This window comes from Idiotropiscis lumnitzeri, chromosome 4 (assembly GCF_059441095.1).
Source record: "Idiotropiscis lumnitzeri isolate Australia: NSW breed Sydney's pygmy pipehorse chromosome 4, RoL_Ilum_1.0, whole genome shotgun sequence".
Taxonomy (NCBI): Eukaryota; Metazoa; Chordata; class Actinopteri; order Syngnathiformes; family Syngnathidae; genus Idiotropiscis; species Idiotropiscis lumnitzeri.
Window position 1 is genome coordinate 2,886,158 of NC_142394.1, and position 16,849 is coordinate 2,903,006.

The following is a 16,849-nucleotide window of genomic DNA, read 5'->3' on the forward strand; positions in this document are numbered from 1 at the left end:
AGGACTGTCGTGTCTGAAAGCTGTACGTCTGATGGAACGTAGGACGCGGTGCCTTGTTGTGGTACGCTAACAATGTAGCGTCTACTGTCGTTTGTGGCGGCGTTCGTCAGCGAATTCACATGTATTAAAAACCAAAACACACTTTTTATGCTGGCATGATTGACATCGAAACCGCAAGAGCGCAAGCGCTAACTAACTACATGTTGCGTTTTTAAGTCGGAAATTTCACTACCCAAATTCCAACATGACGCATTTGCCATAAGCCATTATCGGCAACACCCAACAATAAAACATAACATAAATATGTCGTTATAGTATACAAATTTTAGTGCTCAATTTTTTTTTTTAAATTGGGTATGCATTTTGATTTGGTAACAATTGTAAGTGTTGTGCAATGTTATTTACTAGAGAAGCAAAACAAAACGTTTTGTATTCAGGTTAAATAAAAACAAAATTAAAAATCAATTCAAGTGATGATTTTAGTTTTCTTTACCACAGTGCATATCCTCAATTTTATTTATATGATTACACTCCCTTCTACAATAAAAAATTGATTGGTGCTCAAGAAAAATGAAATATAATTAGTATTTCTTTTAGTATGTAGCTTCATAATAATAGTACAACTCGGCATAGTGTATAGGTTTTGGTTCCATTCAAAATACACTAAATATTTACACGCTTGCATTAAACATCAATTCGTATTTCGTTTGCAGCATCACACGAGCGTACAGAGACAAGCGTGGCAGCAATTAAAAACTATCGATTTGATTCGAGGCGGGAGCACCGTGAGAGCACCACCACCGCCGCGGCCTCCTTCTTTCTAATCCGACAGCTATATATATATATATATATATATATATATATATATATATATATATTTAAATCCCGTGTGTGTGTGCGTGTGCGTGCATGCGTGTGCTTGTGTAACAAGTTGAAGTATTAAAGTATGAATAAAAATTCAACCGATTCACTTCATTCCACTTTTAACGTATTCCACTTATTCATGTGATGGGGGCTTCCATTTTTCACGTCATTCACTTATTCAGATTATTCACTATTTCACATTTTTCACCCCAAATTCACCCCATTCATTTCGATTGGGACATTCAACATTTCACATTTAAATGCTTCCAGTTTGAAATTCAAGACATTCAGGCCATTCATTTCGCATTCCTTTAACTCCTTTCACATTATTCATGTGATTCACTCTATTCATGTCATTCCTTTCACATAATTCAGGTCATTCAATTTACATTCATGTAATTCCTTTCACATAATTCATGTGATTTCACTGTATTCAAGTAATTCCTTTCATGTGATTCAGTCTATTCATGTATTCCTTTCACAAAATTCAGGTAATTAAGTTTACATTCATGTAATTCCTTTCACATAATTCAGGTCATTCAATTTAGATTCATGTAATTCCTTTCACATAATTCATGTGATTTCACTGTATTCATGTGATTCAGTCTATTCATGTGATTCCTTTCACATAATTCAGGTCATTCAATTTACATTCATGTAATTCCTTTCACATAATTCAGGTCATTCAATTTACATTCATGTAATTCCTTTCACATAATTCATGTGATTTCACTGTATTCATGTAATTCCTTTCATGTAATTCATGTGATTCACTCTATTCATGTAATTCCTTTCATGTAATTCATGTGATTCAGTCTATTCATGTGATTCCTTTCACATAATTCAGGTCATTCAATTTACATTCATGTAATTCCTTTCACATAATTCAGGTCATTCAATTTAGATTCATGTAATTCCTTTCACATAATTCATGTGATTTACTCTATTCATTTAATTCCTTTCACATAATTCATGTGATTCACTCTATTCATGTAATTCCTTTCAAATAATTCAGGTAATTCACTTTACATTCATGTTATTCCTTTCACATAATTCAGGTCATTCAATTTATATTCAAGTAATTCCTTTCACATAATTCATGGTATTCACTTTATTCATGTATTCCTTTCACACAATTCAGGTAATTAAGTTTACATTCATGTTATTCCTTTCACATAATTCAGGTCATTCAATTGACATTCATGTAATTCCTTTCACATAATTCAAGTGATTCAACTCGATTCATGCATTCCCATTTTACATTTTTCACCCCCAAATTCTCCATTCATTTTCAATGGCAACAACTTGGAAATGGGTTTACTCCTCCAATTTTCGTCCAGCAACGCCGAGACCATCGTTTCACCCCCACACTGATATAAAAGGTACCCAGCCGTATGGGTCTCTTTCCAAATTTGCTGCCACAAAAACACATTTTTTTTCCCCCAAATTCTCCATTCATTTTCAATGGCAACAACTTGGAAATGGGTTTACTCCTCCAATTTTCGTCCAGCAACGCCGAGACCATCGTTTCACCCCCACACTGATATAAAAGGTACCCAGCCGTATGGGTCTCTTTCCAAATTTGCTGCCACAAAAACACATTTTTTTTCCCCCAAATTCTCCATTCATTTTCAATGGCAACAACTTGGAAATGGGTTTACTCCTCCAATTTTCGTCCAGCAACGCCGAGACCATCGTTTCACCCCCACACTGATATAAAAGGTACCCAGCCGTATGGGTCTCTTTCCAAATTTGGTGCCACAAAAACACATTTTTTTCCCCCAAATTCTCCATTCATTTTCAATGGCAACAACTTGGAAATGGGTTTACTCCTCCAATTTTCGTCCAGCAACGCCGAGACCATCGTTTCACCCCCACACTGATATAAAAGGTACCCAGCCGTATGGGTCTCTTTCCAAATTTGCTGCCACAAAAACACATTTTTTCCCCCCAAATTCTCCATTCATTGTCAATGGCAACAACTTGGAAATGGGTTTACTCCTCCAATTTTCGTCCAGCAACGCCGAGACCATCGTTTCACCCCCACACTGATATAAAAGGTACCCAGCCGTATGGGTCTCTTTCCAAATTTGCTGCCACAAAAACACATTTTTTTTCCCCCAAATTCTCCATTCATTTTCAATGGCAACAACTTGGAAATGGGTTTACTCCTCCAATTTTCGTCCAGCAACGCCGAGACCATCGTTTCACCCCCACACTGATATAAAAGGTACCCAGCCGTATGGGTCTCTTTCCAAATTTGGTGCCACAAAAACACATTTTTTTCCCCCAAATTCTCCATTCATTTTCAATGGCAACAACTTGGAAATGGGTTTACTCCTCCAATTTTCGTCCAGCAACGCCGAGACCATCGTTTCACCCCCACACTGATATAAAAGGTACCCAGCCGTATGGGTCTCTTTCCAAATTTGCTGCCACAAAAACACATTTTTTTTCCCCCCAAATTCCCCATTCATTTTCAATGGCAACAACTTGGGAATGGGTTTACTCCTCCAATTTTCGTCCAGCAACGCCGAGACCATCGTTTCACCCCCACACTGATATAAAAGGTACCCAGCCGTATGGGTCTCTTTCCAAATTTGCTGCCACAAAAACACATTTTTTTTTCCCCCAAATTCTCCATTCATTTTCAATGGCAACAACTTGGAAATGGGTTTACTCCTCCAATTTTCGTCCAGCAACGCCGAGACCATCGTTTCACCCCCACACTGATATAAAAGGTACCCAGCCGTATGGGTCTCTTTCCAAATTTGGTGCCACAAAAACACATTTTTTTCCCCCAAATTCTCCATTCATTTTCAATGGCAACAACTTGGAAATGGGTTTACTCCTCCAATTTTCGTCCAGCAACGCCGAGACCATCGTTTCACCCCCACACTGATATAAAAGGTACCCAGCCGTATGGGTCTCTTTCCAAATTTGCTGCCACAAAAACACATTTTTTTTCCCCCAAATTCTCCATTCATTTTCAATGGCAACAACTTGGAAATGGGTTAACTCCTCCAATTTTCGTCCAGCAACGCCGAGACCATCGTTTCACCCCCGCACTGATATAAAAGGTACCCAGCCGTATGGGTCTCTTTCCAAATTTGCTGCCACAAAAACACATTTTTTTTCCCCCAAATTCTCCATTCATTTTCAATGGCAACAACTTGGAAATGGGTTTACTCCTCCAATTTTCGTCCAGCAACGCCGAGACCATCGTTTCACCCCCACACTGATATAAAAGGTACCCAGCCGTATGGGTCTCTTTCCAAATTTGGTGCCACAAAAACACATTTTTTTCCCCCAAATTCTCCATTCATTTTCAATGGCAACAACTTGGAAATGGGTTTACTCCTCCAATTTTCGTCCAGCAACGCCGAGACCATCGTTTCACCCCCACACTGATATAAAAGGTACCCAGCCGTATGGGTCTCTTTCCAAATTTGCTGCCACAAAAACACATTTTTTCCCCCAAATTCTCCATTCATTTTCAATGGCAACAACTTGGAAATGGGTTTACTCCTCCAATTTTCGTCCAGCAACGCCGAGACCATCGTTTCACCCCCACACTGATATAAAAGGTACCCAGCCGTATGGGTCTCTTTCCAAATTTGCTGCCACAAAAACACATTTTTTCCCCCCAAATTCTCCATTCATTGTCAATGGCAACAACTTGGAAATGGGTTTACTCCTCCAATTTTCGTCCAGCAACGCCGAGACCATCGTTTCACCCCCACACTGATATAAAAGGTACCCAGCCGTATGGGTCTCTTTCCAAATTTGCTGCCACAAAAACACATTTTTTCCCCCCAAATTCTCCATTCATTTTCAATGGCAACAACCTGAGAATGGGTTTACTCCTCCAATTTTCGTCCAGCAACGCCGAGACCATCGTTTCACCCCCACACTGATATAAAAGGTACCCAGCCGTATGGGTCTCTTTCCAAATTTGCTGCCACAAAAACACATTTTTTTTCCCCCAAATTCTCCATTCATTTTCAATGGCAACAACTTGGAAATGGGTTTACTCCTCCAATTTTCGTCCAGCAACGCCGAGACCATCGTTTCACCCCCACACTGATATAAAAGGTACCCAGCCGTATGGGTCTCTTTCCAAATTTGGTGCCACAAAAACACATTTTTTTCCCCCAAATTCTCCATTCATTTTCAATGGCAACAACTTGGAAATGGGTTTACTCCTCCAATTTTCGTCCAGCAACGCCGAGACCATCGTTTCACCCCCACACTGATATAAAAGGTACCCAGCCGTATGGGTCTCTTTCCAAATTTGCTGCCACAAAAACACATTTTTTCCCCCCAAATTCTCCATTCATTGTCAATGGCAACAACTTGGAAATGGGTTTACTCCTCCAATTTTCGTCCAGCAACGCCGAGACCATCGTTTCACCCCCACACTGATATAAAAGGTACCCAGCCGTATGGGTCTCTTTCCAAATTTGCTGCCACAAAAACACATTTTTTTCCCCCCAAATTCTCCATTCATTTTCAATGGCAACAACTTGGAAATGGGTTTACTCCTCCAATTTTCGTCCAGCAACGCCGAGACCATCGTTTCACCCCCACACTGATATAAAAGGTACCCAGCCGTATGGGTCTCTTTCCAAATTTGGTGCCACAAAAACACATTTTTTTCCCCCCCAAATTCTCCATTCATTTTCAATGGCAACAACTTGGGAATGGGTTTACTCCTCCAATTTTCGTCCAGCAACGCCGAGACCATCGTTTCACCCCCAAGGTACCCAGCCGTATGGGTCTCTTTCCAAATTTGGTGCCACAAAAACACATTTTTTCCCCCAAAATTCTCCATTCATTTCGATTGGGACATTCAACATTTCACATTTAAATGCTTCCAGTTTTAAATTTAAGACATTCAGGTCATTCATTTCGCATTCCTGTAACTCCTTTCACATTATTCATGTGATTCACTCTGTTCATGTAATTCCTTTCACATAATTCATGTGATTCATTCTATTCATGTAATTCCTTTCACATAATTCATGTGATTCACTCTATTGATGTAATTCCTTTCACATAATTCAGGCCATTCAATTTTCATTCATGTAATTCCTTTCACATAATTCATGTGATTTACTCTATTCATGTCATTCCTTTCACATAATTCATGTGATTCACTCTATTCATGTAATTCCTTTCACATAATTCATGTGATTTACTCTATTCATTTAATTCCTTTCACATAATTCATGTGATTCACTTTATTCATGTAATTCCTTTCACATAATTCATGTGATTCACTCTATTCATGTAATTCCTTTCACATAATTCATGTCATTCAACATTACTCAATATTTTTTCTATTTCATTCATGATGATTCAATAGAATTCACTATTATTTACTGTCATTCAAATCATTCAATTTCATTCACTATGATTAGAATTCATTCAACCTCATTCAATATTTCAGAGTCATTCAATATTATTCAAAGACATTCAGTCTCATTCAAAATCATTCCACAAAAAAAATTCCAGCCATTCCGCCTTCACACGCAATTTCTCCAGGAATTGCATTCTCTAGTTTGTAATAAAAACAATCTGAGATCGATTATTTATGTCTGTATGCACCTAGCAGGCGGCCGTTGGAGACTTTCCTCATTCTAGTAAAGTCTATTGAGGAAACAACACACAACACTGTGGTGATTATTTCACCCTGTTTCAGGGTGTAACATTTGTACCAGTGGCAGGTACTATTCATCCAAGGCCTTCAGAATCAACAGTGCGGGCGTCTGTGCTGTGTGAGTGAACGGGTGAGTTGATAGACAGTTGCGATAGCCAATCAACAGGAGATGATGACATAAGCCTCCCGTTGAAGATGACAAACGTGTCCTGTGATTCGATACTCACTTGTAAGAAGGCAATGCTATGCAGAATCAACAGCTGGAGCCTATCCCAGCTGACTACGGGCAAAAGGCGCACCACACCCGGAACAGGTGGCCAGCCAGTCACAGGGCAGACATAGACACCGTCACCGAGTGGGACCCGATCCCACGCTGCCCGAACACAAATCAGTCGGATGAACTACACTATCAGTGACACTAAACAATTAACATTTTTAGGTCAAATTTGTAGCCACTGCAATCTGACACTTGTAAATAGGCTCCATCTGGCATGACTTAATAGCATGTACATATACTGTATCAAGCTTTCACAGAAACGAGAGAACTATAGAAAAAATATATGCACTGTTAACTCAACCCTGAGTTGACAATGTCAATATTTTGACCTTTCAATAGGCAGCCATGTCCAGGAATGAACTAGGCACTAAAACTTTAAACAGGCCACATTTCACTGCCAAGAGAAGTGATGACTAATCAGACGAAAAGGGGGTGTCTTTTAACATGTGAGGGCACTTGAGACGCTCTCTTCTGACCTGATTTCATTACTGCTGATGGGATTGCACTGCTACTGCTCCATGTTGAACTATTGTAAAACAGGCAAAAAACTAAAGCAACACAATGTTTGCTGTACAGATTAAAGATACAAACATTTTATTTGTGGCAAGATAGATAAAATACTTAAAATGTGGATGAAAACTTCTAAAGCACATTTGAATTGTGGAAGTCATGTAAAGAAGCATTTAACATGGTCATAATACACGGTCGAACCGTCTGGAAACTTGCGTAAAATTAGTCTTAAAATGGTCTTACTTGGAGGAAAATTTGTTATTTTGTGATGATTAGAAGTTTCTAATCTAATCGAGTGACCATGACATTTCCGGGGTGCCTCAGGGGTCAGTTCTTGGACCCCTTTTGTCCAGTCTGTATTTGTTACCCGTGGGTCAAAAGCTTCAGAATGCCAATGTTGGAAATCATGGCTATGCAGATGACACACAGCTATATTTATCAATTCCCCCAAATGACAGCAGTTCAAATGACGATTTGTGTCACTGTTTTAATCAAACCACAGGATGAATCAAAATTTCCTTTATCTTAACCAAAACAAAACTGACGTAATTGATTTTGGCATCAAAGAAAAAGTGTTGCTGTTTCTAAACACTTGGAGTCCCTGTTTTTTTAAAACCAAAGCCCAAGCCTTAAATCTTGGAGTGCTAATAGACTTAAACATGACTTTCAGCAGTCACATCAAATCACTGACAAAAACACTCTTTTGGGTTGCATACTCCAAGTAGATCAGGATGAGAAATGTATCCATGCTTTTATCTCCAGTAGACTTGATTATTGCTCATTGGTGATTAATGGTCTTCTGACTGAACTCACTCAAAAGACCATAAGCAGATGCAGCTCATTCAGAATGCTGCAGCCTAGATTCTGACCAGAACTAAGAGATCTTTACACTGCCTCCCAGTCAGCTGTAGAATGGATTTTAAAATGTGCCTACTGGTCTACAAATCATTGAATGGTTTGTTCCCTGAATACATTGAATAAATGTTAATTGAATATAAACCAAGTAGGGCTCTGAGGTCAGCAGACTCAAGTCAATTAGTGGAGCCCTGGTTTCAAAGCAAACATGGTGAAGTGGCATTTAGCTGTTAGTCAGCATGACAATGGAAAAAGTTTTCACTGAAAGTGAAATCAACTCCAGTATCCATTCCTTTGAGTGACTATTAAGCAATTTTGAATCAATTTCACTCGATGGTCTGAAATGCTTTTTTCGTTGCTTTGAAATGTCTTCAAATCTTTCGGTTGCAAATGTGCTTAAATGTCAGCAAAATACATTTGTAGTCATTTTAATAAGCTACTTTTGTTCTCTATGCACTGTGAATGTCTTCAGCTGTTTTCTTTGTGAATGATTTTAGATGTGCTTTTGTTTGTGTGAAGTATATTGAGGTAATTGCCATGTGTATGAAATGTGCTTTATAAATAAAATTGCCTTGCCGAAAATGTTTACCAATCAGGAGACAAATGGTACCTGAGAACATTGCAGTTGCTACGTGGAAACATTTAATATTTTATTTCCAAGATAGTAAATATTCGTAGTCATTTCATAAGCCCATCAATAATATGATGCGTTTACATGTGTGCGCTACAACTTGTTGGCCTGGGAAGAAGTGCTTTGATCCTGATAAAGTTTTAAAACGCTATTGAAAGGGAACTTATTGTAATTGTGCTCCAGTTTTTGTGGTAAATGTTGAGATTTAGGGCGGAACAATGGTCTCACAGTCCAGAGGTACAGTTTCCGATTCTGGGCCTTTAGGCGTTGAGTTTTCTCTCAGTGCCTGCGTGGGTTTTCTACGGGTACTCCGGTTTCCTCCTAAATTCCAAAGACATGCATGGCAGGTTGATTGAACGCTTTAAGTGTGAGTGTGAGCGCAGATGGTTGTCTGTATTTGTGTGCTCTGAGATTGGCTGGCAACGAGTCTGGGGTATACCCCGCCTACTGCTCGAAAACAGCTGGGATAGGCTCCAGGACCCTGCAAGACTTGTGAGGAGAGGAAGCTTGGATAATGGATGTTGAGAGAAGGCATGTGTATTACCTCGATTTTGTTTGTTTAAATTGATATTGCATAAAGGTGACATTTTTACGTCTTAGTTAAAAATAAAATAATGCCTGAGAATTAAAGGTTATAATAAAGGAGACAAAATAAAATGATTTTCATGTATTAATCAGTTGTGTAATGTTTTACTTTTGGAGAATCATCCCCTCGTATGAGTCAGGGGGTACTCGTATGACAAAGAGGTTTGGGGTTACACAAGACAAAAACAGTTGGGAACCACTGATGTAATGAACATAAAATACATCATGGGGTGATGATAAAAGGAACAGGTTAGTTTATTGTTCTCCATACGTACGTACATACAGTATATAAAGAAAAGCCACTACATTTAACAGAATGTCACGTTACACATATACAGTACATATTCAATAAAAATAGCTTATCTCTCCTTAGGTCTCTAACCTCTGTAAAGTAATGGGGGGAGTTTTAAAAATAGAGATTGTAATGATTTCTAAATTACAGGCTTTACACATCATATGAAATAAAATGAAACCGGAATTTTGTGTCGATTGTACATAGCCATTGTGCTTTGTGTGTGACATGCTTCTAAACTTCATTTCTATACCGCAAAAGTATTGCTGGCCTTAAAAGGTTAACAGCCTCTGACGATGACCTGAGAAGTATCTCAAGGAAAAAAAAAAAGGCCTTTCACTCTGCTTCTTCCTACACAGGCCTGTCTCTTGGAGTTGCTGGCTCTTGGCTGAGGCCCAGAGGAATGCTCTCGTGGCCTCTGTAAATACAACATTTATAATAACATACCCCATGTGTGGACGTAACCCACTTCCTGGGTGCTTGATGTATTGCCTGCTGCTTAAACAGACGGAATAACAGGCCCCCACATTGCCGCCGACCTTGGTGAGGGACTTGAGAGGGAAAAGGGACTAATTCCAAGGGGCATGCAAGGTATAGGACGGGACACAACAATGGGGTGGCACGGCTCAGTCCAGTCCATCATCAACGAGCACACATACAGGACTTGGTCATATAGAGGATGCTTGGTCAAGTTAAGCATCCCGTAAAAACCGCGTGTTTAGAAACTTTAGAGGGATGGCGGGTCACATGGTTTGCTCTCTTAAACTTTCAGCAGTCCAACAAAAGCTGATAAAAGTGTATCAGCAAAGACATTTGTGGCTCAACATCATCATAAAAACAAAACATTCAATCGCCTCACTTCTTTGTATAAAACACGCTGAGGCCATTCAATTGTGTGACAGTTCACCCTTGAGATGAACCCACATGCTGATGGCGACATGGAAAACAAGCATGGAGAGAATCTTGAAACTTTTGCCAGTGCACTGGAGTAGTTTAAATATGTTATGTCTGTTGTGTTTATGGATGATGTGACTTTTTCTGCCTCTAAATTAAAAAAAAAAAATTAGCTCATTCAACATCTCTGCATTGTTAACCGGCCAACAATTCGCAATTTGGGGTGACATGCAAACATCAACTAATTCATTTTGTTATCCAATTTTTCTGCTGGCGTTGTGCCTGTAATAATTTTTATGTGCCAGAATTGGACTTCAAACCTGTACATCTGGTATTTCTCCATCAAGTATCTATATACTGTAATTACAATACACATTTCCACTTGCAAACAAGACTGTGTATTTTACATATCTACAGAACAATGTGAGATAGGTGCAATGCGGTGAGGAAAACACTGTGTACTAACTCAAATGCATCATAACCATTCTAGATTTTACTATATTTATACATGCTCATATAAATATAGATAACTTTTTTCCTATTTACATTTTAATATTTCAACATTGCATGAAGAAGAAAATAAATAATATAAATGGAGTCAAATCTTACAGTAAGTATGAATGGTTAAATGCTAGATTAGCGCAAAAACAGTCCTAAAAATAGAAATAATCACGATAATAACAATCATTATTCATTTAAAAAAAAAAAAGAAAAAAAAGTGGCCTATTGTCAGGCGTAACAATACATGCTATGCCACAATTACCCTGCAATTTTACCTTGTGGGACTGCTGGAATGACTGGAGAAGGTGAAAAAGAGAACAAAGAAGGGTTTTGTTTTCCTTTGCTCAGTGTGTGGTTGTGTGCGTGTGTGTGTGTGTGTGTTTGTGTGTGTTCATGCGACAATGTCCAAGTGTGCTATTAAATGGTGTTAAGGGTTATCAGTGTTGTAATCTCCTTTATTTTCACCTCCTAATGTCAGCGGCCTCTGGGTCTTCCTGCTCCACTCCCAAACCGGCATCTGGACCCTGGCGGCGCAGTCCCGGATTGCGACCGCGAGGGTGGGCGTGGAACCCAACCTTACCGGCTTTGTCCCTGTCACCGTGGCGTGCGTGGCGAGCGTGCTCAGGCTGGGGGTGAGATGGCGAGGGGCGGCGTTGTTCGGCAGCCGAAGGCGACGGCGTCAGGGAGGAGCAGAGGCTGAGGCTGTCGCACAAAGCTCCCCAGTTCTGCTCGCACTGAAGCCGGACACTACGAGTTAATGCTTCCTTCACTTCCTCTCCACAGCCCAGCAGAATATTCACCAGCTCCACATAAGGACTAGGAGGAGACACACTAATAAATTACACGATGTTTGGACAAATAAAGGTCAAATACTTTAACTAAACAAGGATGAATGACAAAAAGATAACATAGAAAGGCCAGGCTTTTTTTTTTTTTTTTTTAAAAACATACGATCCATTCACTTACCCTTTAGGGAAGAGATCTTGGAAATGGATCATCTCTACCATGACGGCCACATTCTCCTTCGCAGCTGAGCACAGATTGTGTTTGACATAACACTCTCTCTGGAGCTGGAATACCATCTCCTTAATGGAAACACATTTCCTACTGATACAGCTAAACTTGTGTCGAAGCCCGTGGGCCATACATTTCAGAGCATCTTTGATGAAGGATTTGCCCTGCAAAAAAAACAAACAAAAAAACAGGCATATAATTAATACCGCGACAAAGAATTTTGAATAACAAATGCAATAGACGCTTAACAAAACATGTTATCCCCAACCCTTCGAGTGCTGATACTTCAAATCTCTGTCCACACAAACATTCTATTGGTTGGTAAACAACTGCCAGAGGAATAGATGGCACTCAGAATGGTGACAAAAGCACTTCTGGCAACATTTCAATGAAAAACAATGAAGAAGTGGGAAAAGAGGTCTTACAGTACCTTTTAATAAATGTTACACTAGGTAACTAAAATACAAAATCATGGCATGTAAGGAGAAAATGAGGCACACTGTGCCAAGTAAAACATATTTACCAAATGAGATAGGGGATTAGATCTTGCCCACCATACAGGCAAGAAAATATTACTAAAATCCCTAAATTAACTGCTTAATTGACTTTTGGCCAACCAGCTCGAGACTCTCAGGCATAACTGCATGTGTATCAATTAAAGCGGTTAGTAGAGGTGATGCCATGATATCATATTTACAAAAACTATCCCTTTTTGAGGCATGCGCAAACAGAAATAAACAAATCCATTCGCAGATGAGTCGGGGAGCAGCGAGTCAGTGTTCAGGAATGTTGCCCTCTGGTTATGCAATTCTTGCCAACGATCCGGTAATACCTGAGAGTCAAATTTGCCAGCGTTATGCAGGAACGTCATGCAGATCTCTTGTAGCCCTCGAATCTCGCAGGAGTTATTCTCAAAGCACTCAAACACGCCGCAGCCGACATCACCTGCGCTCACCAAACAGTGCTGGATCTCAGCTGGAATACAAAAGAACAAGTTGCAGGAGGTGGTGACAGCAGTGAGTTGAAGGTTTAGCTGCTGGACACATCACATACAAATATTTGCACAATGTAAGTAACTAATGCAAGCAGGACACAAGAAGAGGTAAATTCTTATTTCACTTGGTGGTTGAAATCATTGCATCACGGTGCACCTGCAATGGCTTGAATTGAGCATTGGTATGGTGCAATGCAGATGCAGGCTTCATTTCTTCTGGTGGACTCCACCGTGCAGTCATTTATATTGCCTGAGTAGGAAGGTGTGCTGCGCACTAATACGAGAGCATGTATGACTGCACACGGGAGAAAACTTTGTGAAGATTGTCTCACGGTCATTAGTTTTCTGTCTCACTACAGTCATGAAATACAGTTGAAAGTGAAACTACCTAAAGTCATTCATTTCAGGTTTTGCATCACACCTCAACAGGTGTGACCGGAGTGAAAGTGTCATTAAGGACAAATTAGCTTGAAGCTTCGCGCAAAACGACCATCCAAGCCCCCTGGTTTGGAGCCTTAGATGAACTTAAGTGCAAAGGAAAAGTGAGCCACTGACGGCAGTGCTTGTTTTGGCATCAGGGGAATGTGCTTGGATCGTACGAGCTTGGCCGCAGCGTGCATTGAGTTACACGCTGCTGTTGCAGAAGTGGGAGGTAGGATGGGAGGTGGGTTTCCACTCGTAAACCTGCAGTGGAGTTAGTCATTTTTACCAGGTCTAATAACGAGTGAGTGGGGCTGCATTCAATATTCATAATATGTACTGGTGCAATAGTATAAGAAATAATGAGTTATGAGGAAATCACATCATCTTAGACCCACGCAAATTACCATCATACATATTACCAATTCCCTTAGGTTAGTTTCCCTAACCAATGTGCCATGAGAAATTGTCAGGTGTGACACGGGAAACAATCCACTGAAAAGTATTTGCCCCCAAAAAATGTTCAAGTCATGCTTTGTTTAACCATCTATGCCAGCGACGTATATTGTCAGGCAGAAAAATTAAACGATCTTCCACTAGATGGCACGAGGCACATAATTAACCTATGGACCCCACTGGTCGTGACATTTTAGTTTATTGGCTATTTTTTTAAACGCACAATAAGTGCCTTGGTTCGATTCAAGGTTGGGAAACATTTTTGGATGACCAAACTATAAATAGTTTCCCAAGATATTAGATTCTTGTCCACGATTATTTAGACATCACGTGGAGTGTGCCTAGACTACAGATTCCAGTTTAAAGCAGTAAACAAATGTTCAAACGGCTGGACTCGAGTCCTACATTCCGCCGCACACGCACGCGCGTAGACACAAGCACACGCACACACGTGTCCCACTGGCCCCACGCATACAGCCACTCTAGCGACATACCGTATTGCTAACCTGTATTTTGCAGGGAAAGTCGTCCCTTGGAGATGGCAGGCTTCTCCGGCGGGGTCTCGTAAATATCGAGATTATCCGAGCACACCGCTTGCTCCAGTACCGAGAGAACCAGCAGCGCCACGACCACTTTAAGAAACATCGCGTCTCTGTCCCTGCTCCGGCAAAGCTCCGCCAGTAAACGTGCAAAGCTAAGAAGCGTGCCTGGGTGGCGCGTAATGGTTCACCTCAGATTTGGAAACCGCGCGGCTGCGGCTCTCTGTCGAAGTGAATGCATGCGCCGCCGCGGATGCTGCCTATATCTCTCAGGCTCAGAGTCGCGGGTGTCAATTTGGATGAAGGAGTTAAGCAGGTGTTGTCGCACGGCGCCTCTCAGCCAATCAGAGACGCCGACATCCTTGTCAGTGGTTTGAGGGGGCGTGGCCACAGAAACTTCCCCCATTTTAACACAAAACTGTGGAGCTATAAAAGAAATGTTCGAGTCTGAATTGGCATCGGTGGCTCTTGCATGATTAAGCGGCGTTTGGAACATCGGTGAGCCCACGACATCATTTACAACTTGCATAAATTGGTAGGAAAGCAATACATGCACATGTGGTCTCGAATGCAAAAAGCTGAAGATGATTCCACATTTAGGCACTCGAACCTTACACACATTTGACCCTTTGGGGGTTGTGGGATTAATACATGACAAAATAGAACGTAAACAGCTCAGCACTGTTGAAAGTTAGTGGTAAGTAGTGCTTTTATTTTTTGCAGGAGGATGACATGAGGAATAACTGTCAGTGCACCGACTGCAAAGGTAGTCCGTCGAATGCTTCCATTGACCGTGAAAACAGTGTTTCCACTGACAGGTGTTGCATAGTGTAAGCCTACATGTCCCTGTCTAGGCTGCTTGAGTGCGACTAAATGGAAACAAACGTGAATGGCCAGCAAAGTGCAATTTGATTACAATCCTCCAGGGGGCACCACAGATACAAATTGGTGCACAATTGCCTCTATCACGCCAATGAGAATTAGGGTTTGAGAGATTTGAGCCAACGGTGGAAGGGCACTTTGGAATACAGTATTGCTGTTTTCTGGTGCTCAGTTTATAAAAAAAAAAAAAAAAAAAAAAAAAGGATGAAAATGAAAAAAGCAACCATAAAGACCATGTTTACCCCCCCAAAAATGCCAAATGAAATCTCTGGCAAAACTACTACTGCATCCAAAAAACATGAAAAGGAAACCCTAAATTAAGCACATGACAAGCCCTTCAGTATTTGCACTTGCAGCGGCCTTCTCCAGCTTCTTAAAGGGGAAGTCAACCCCAAAATTTTCTTTTCAAGATTATGTTCTATGCAGGCCCATTAGCCTAAATTTGGAATTCTAATTAATGTTGCGTTTGCGGAATATGAGTTAAACAGCAAAATCCACCCATTTTTAGCCATCTCAGTGGATGTCTAGTTTGCACTTCTGTCCACTGAAAATGACATCACAGTTCCTCAGGGCTCAGATAATAACCAATCATGGCTCAGTTTCAAACAACAGTGATTCGTCATTACTTGAGCCCTGAGCAACTGTGATGTCATTTTCATCCTCCTCACAGTCCAAAGTGTGCCACGCCTCTCGGATTAGGCTCCATCATTGATCCCATGCAGGTTAAGTGGTATAGAAAATGGATGGATTTATTATTCAGATGAATGCGGAAAAATTATTTCTGGTATTCACTCACTCTCACATTCTTTTCTTATTCAATGCATATTTTCTTTGTGTTTTAAGATAATCATGTGGTGGAGATTTTTAATAGATAGGCATCACTTTATCCACTTAAGCTAAAAGAAAAAACAAGTTCCAGTCTACGCACCGCAAAATGCTTAATGGAGGCAGAGTGGAAATTGCAAAGCAGCAATATTTCAAGTGTGCTGGATTTGGGTAACTCACATAGGAGGGTGTAACGCACCATGGCACAAATCTCGGGAGGGTTTGCATGTTTCCACTAGAGCTTTGACCACAAACTGGAATCTCCTGCTCAACTGAAGTCAGTTGAAACCCACCCCGCTGTAAACACACCCTCAATTTGATCCAATCAGTGAGTAGCATTTGACCACAGGCCACTAATGTGAGTCACCTCTGTTTGATGGTGCATTCACAATCCATGGGAAAAAAATGGTCAAACCCAAACTAATGTGATGGATATACAGTAGACAAGTATGCTAGTCATTAGAAGACGTGCTTATTTCAATGCCAGGGGAATCAACATTTTCACACTCTCTGAACAGGCTACAAAAAGCACTGTCTTGCACAAGGTTGCCTTGGAAACACTTCAGCAAAAGGACCTTTTTTTAACACAGTAGAACCTTCAAAGTTGAATGCCCTCAAAGTGGTAAAATTGGCATTTTGATCACAGTA

General features: G+C 40.5%; 1 protein-coding gene across 1 annotated transcript; it reads right to left on the reverse strand.

Moving 5' to 3' along the window:
* Positions 1 to 9,615: 9,615 nt before the first annotated feature.
* On the reverse strand, positions 9,616 to 14,787 carry stc2a (stanniocalcin 2a). Its single transcript, XM_088295186.1, has 4 exons — positions 14,462 to 14,787; positions 12,918 to 13,060; positions 12,038 to 12,249; positions 9,616 to 11,887 (listed from the first exon to the last, which is right to left on the reverse strand). The coding sequence occupies exons 1-4, from the start codon at positions 14,598 to 14,600 to the stop codon at positions 11,533 to 11,535; spliced, it is 849 nt and encodes a 282-aa protein (XP_088151312.1). The 5' UTR covers positions 14,601 to 14,787; the 3' UTR covers positions 9,616 to 11,532.
* Positions 14,788 to 16,849: the final 2,062 nt, after the last annotated feature.

Bases quoted from the DNA above. Each gene is read 5' to 3' on its own strand.
- stc2a (XM_088295186.1), bottom strand. From the start codon at position 14,600: ATGTTTCTTAAAGTGGTCGTGGCGCTGCTGGTTCTCTCGGTACTGGAG. The intron at 12,250-12,917 runs GTATTACCGGAT...TTTTTTTTGCAG, and splicing joins CTGGCAAATTTGACTCTCAG to GGCAAATCCTTCATCAAAGA. The intron at 11,888-12,037 runs GTAAGTGAATGG...GTCTCCTCCTAG, and splicing joins CAAGATCTCTTCCCTAAAGG to TCCTTATGTGGAGCTGGTGA.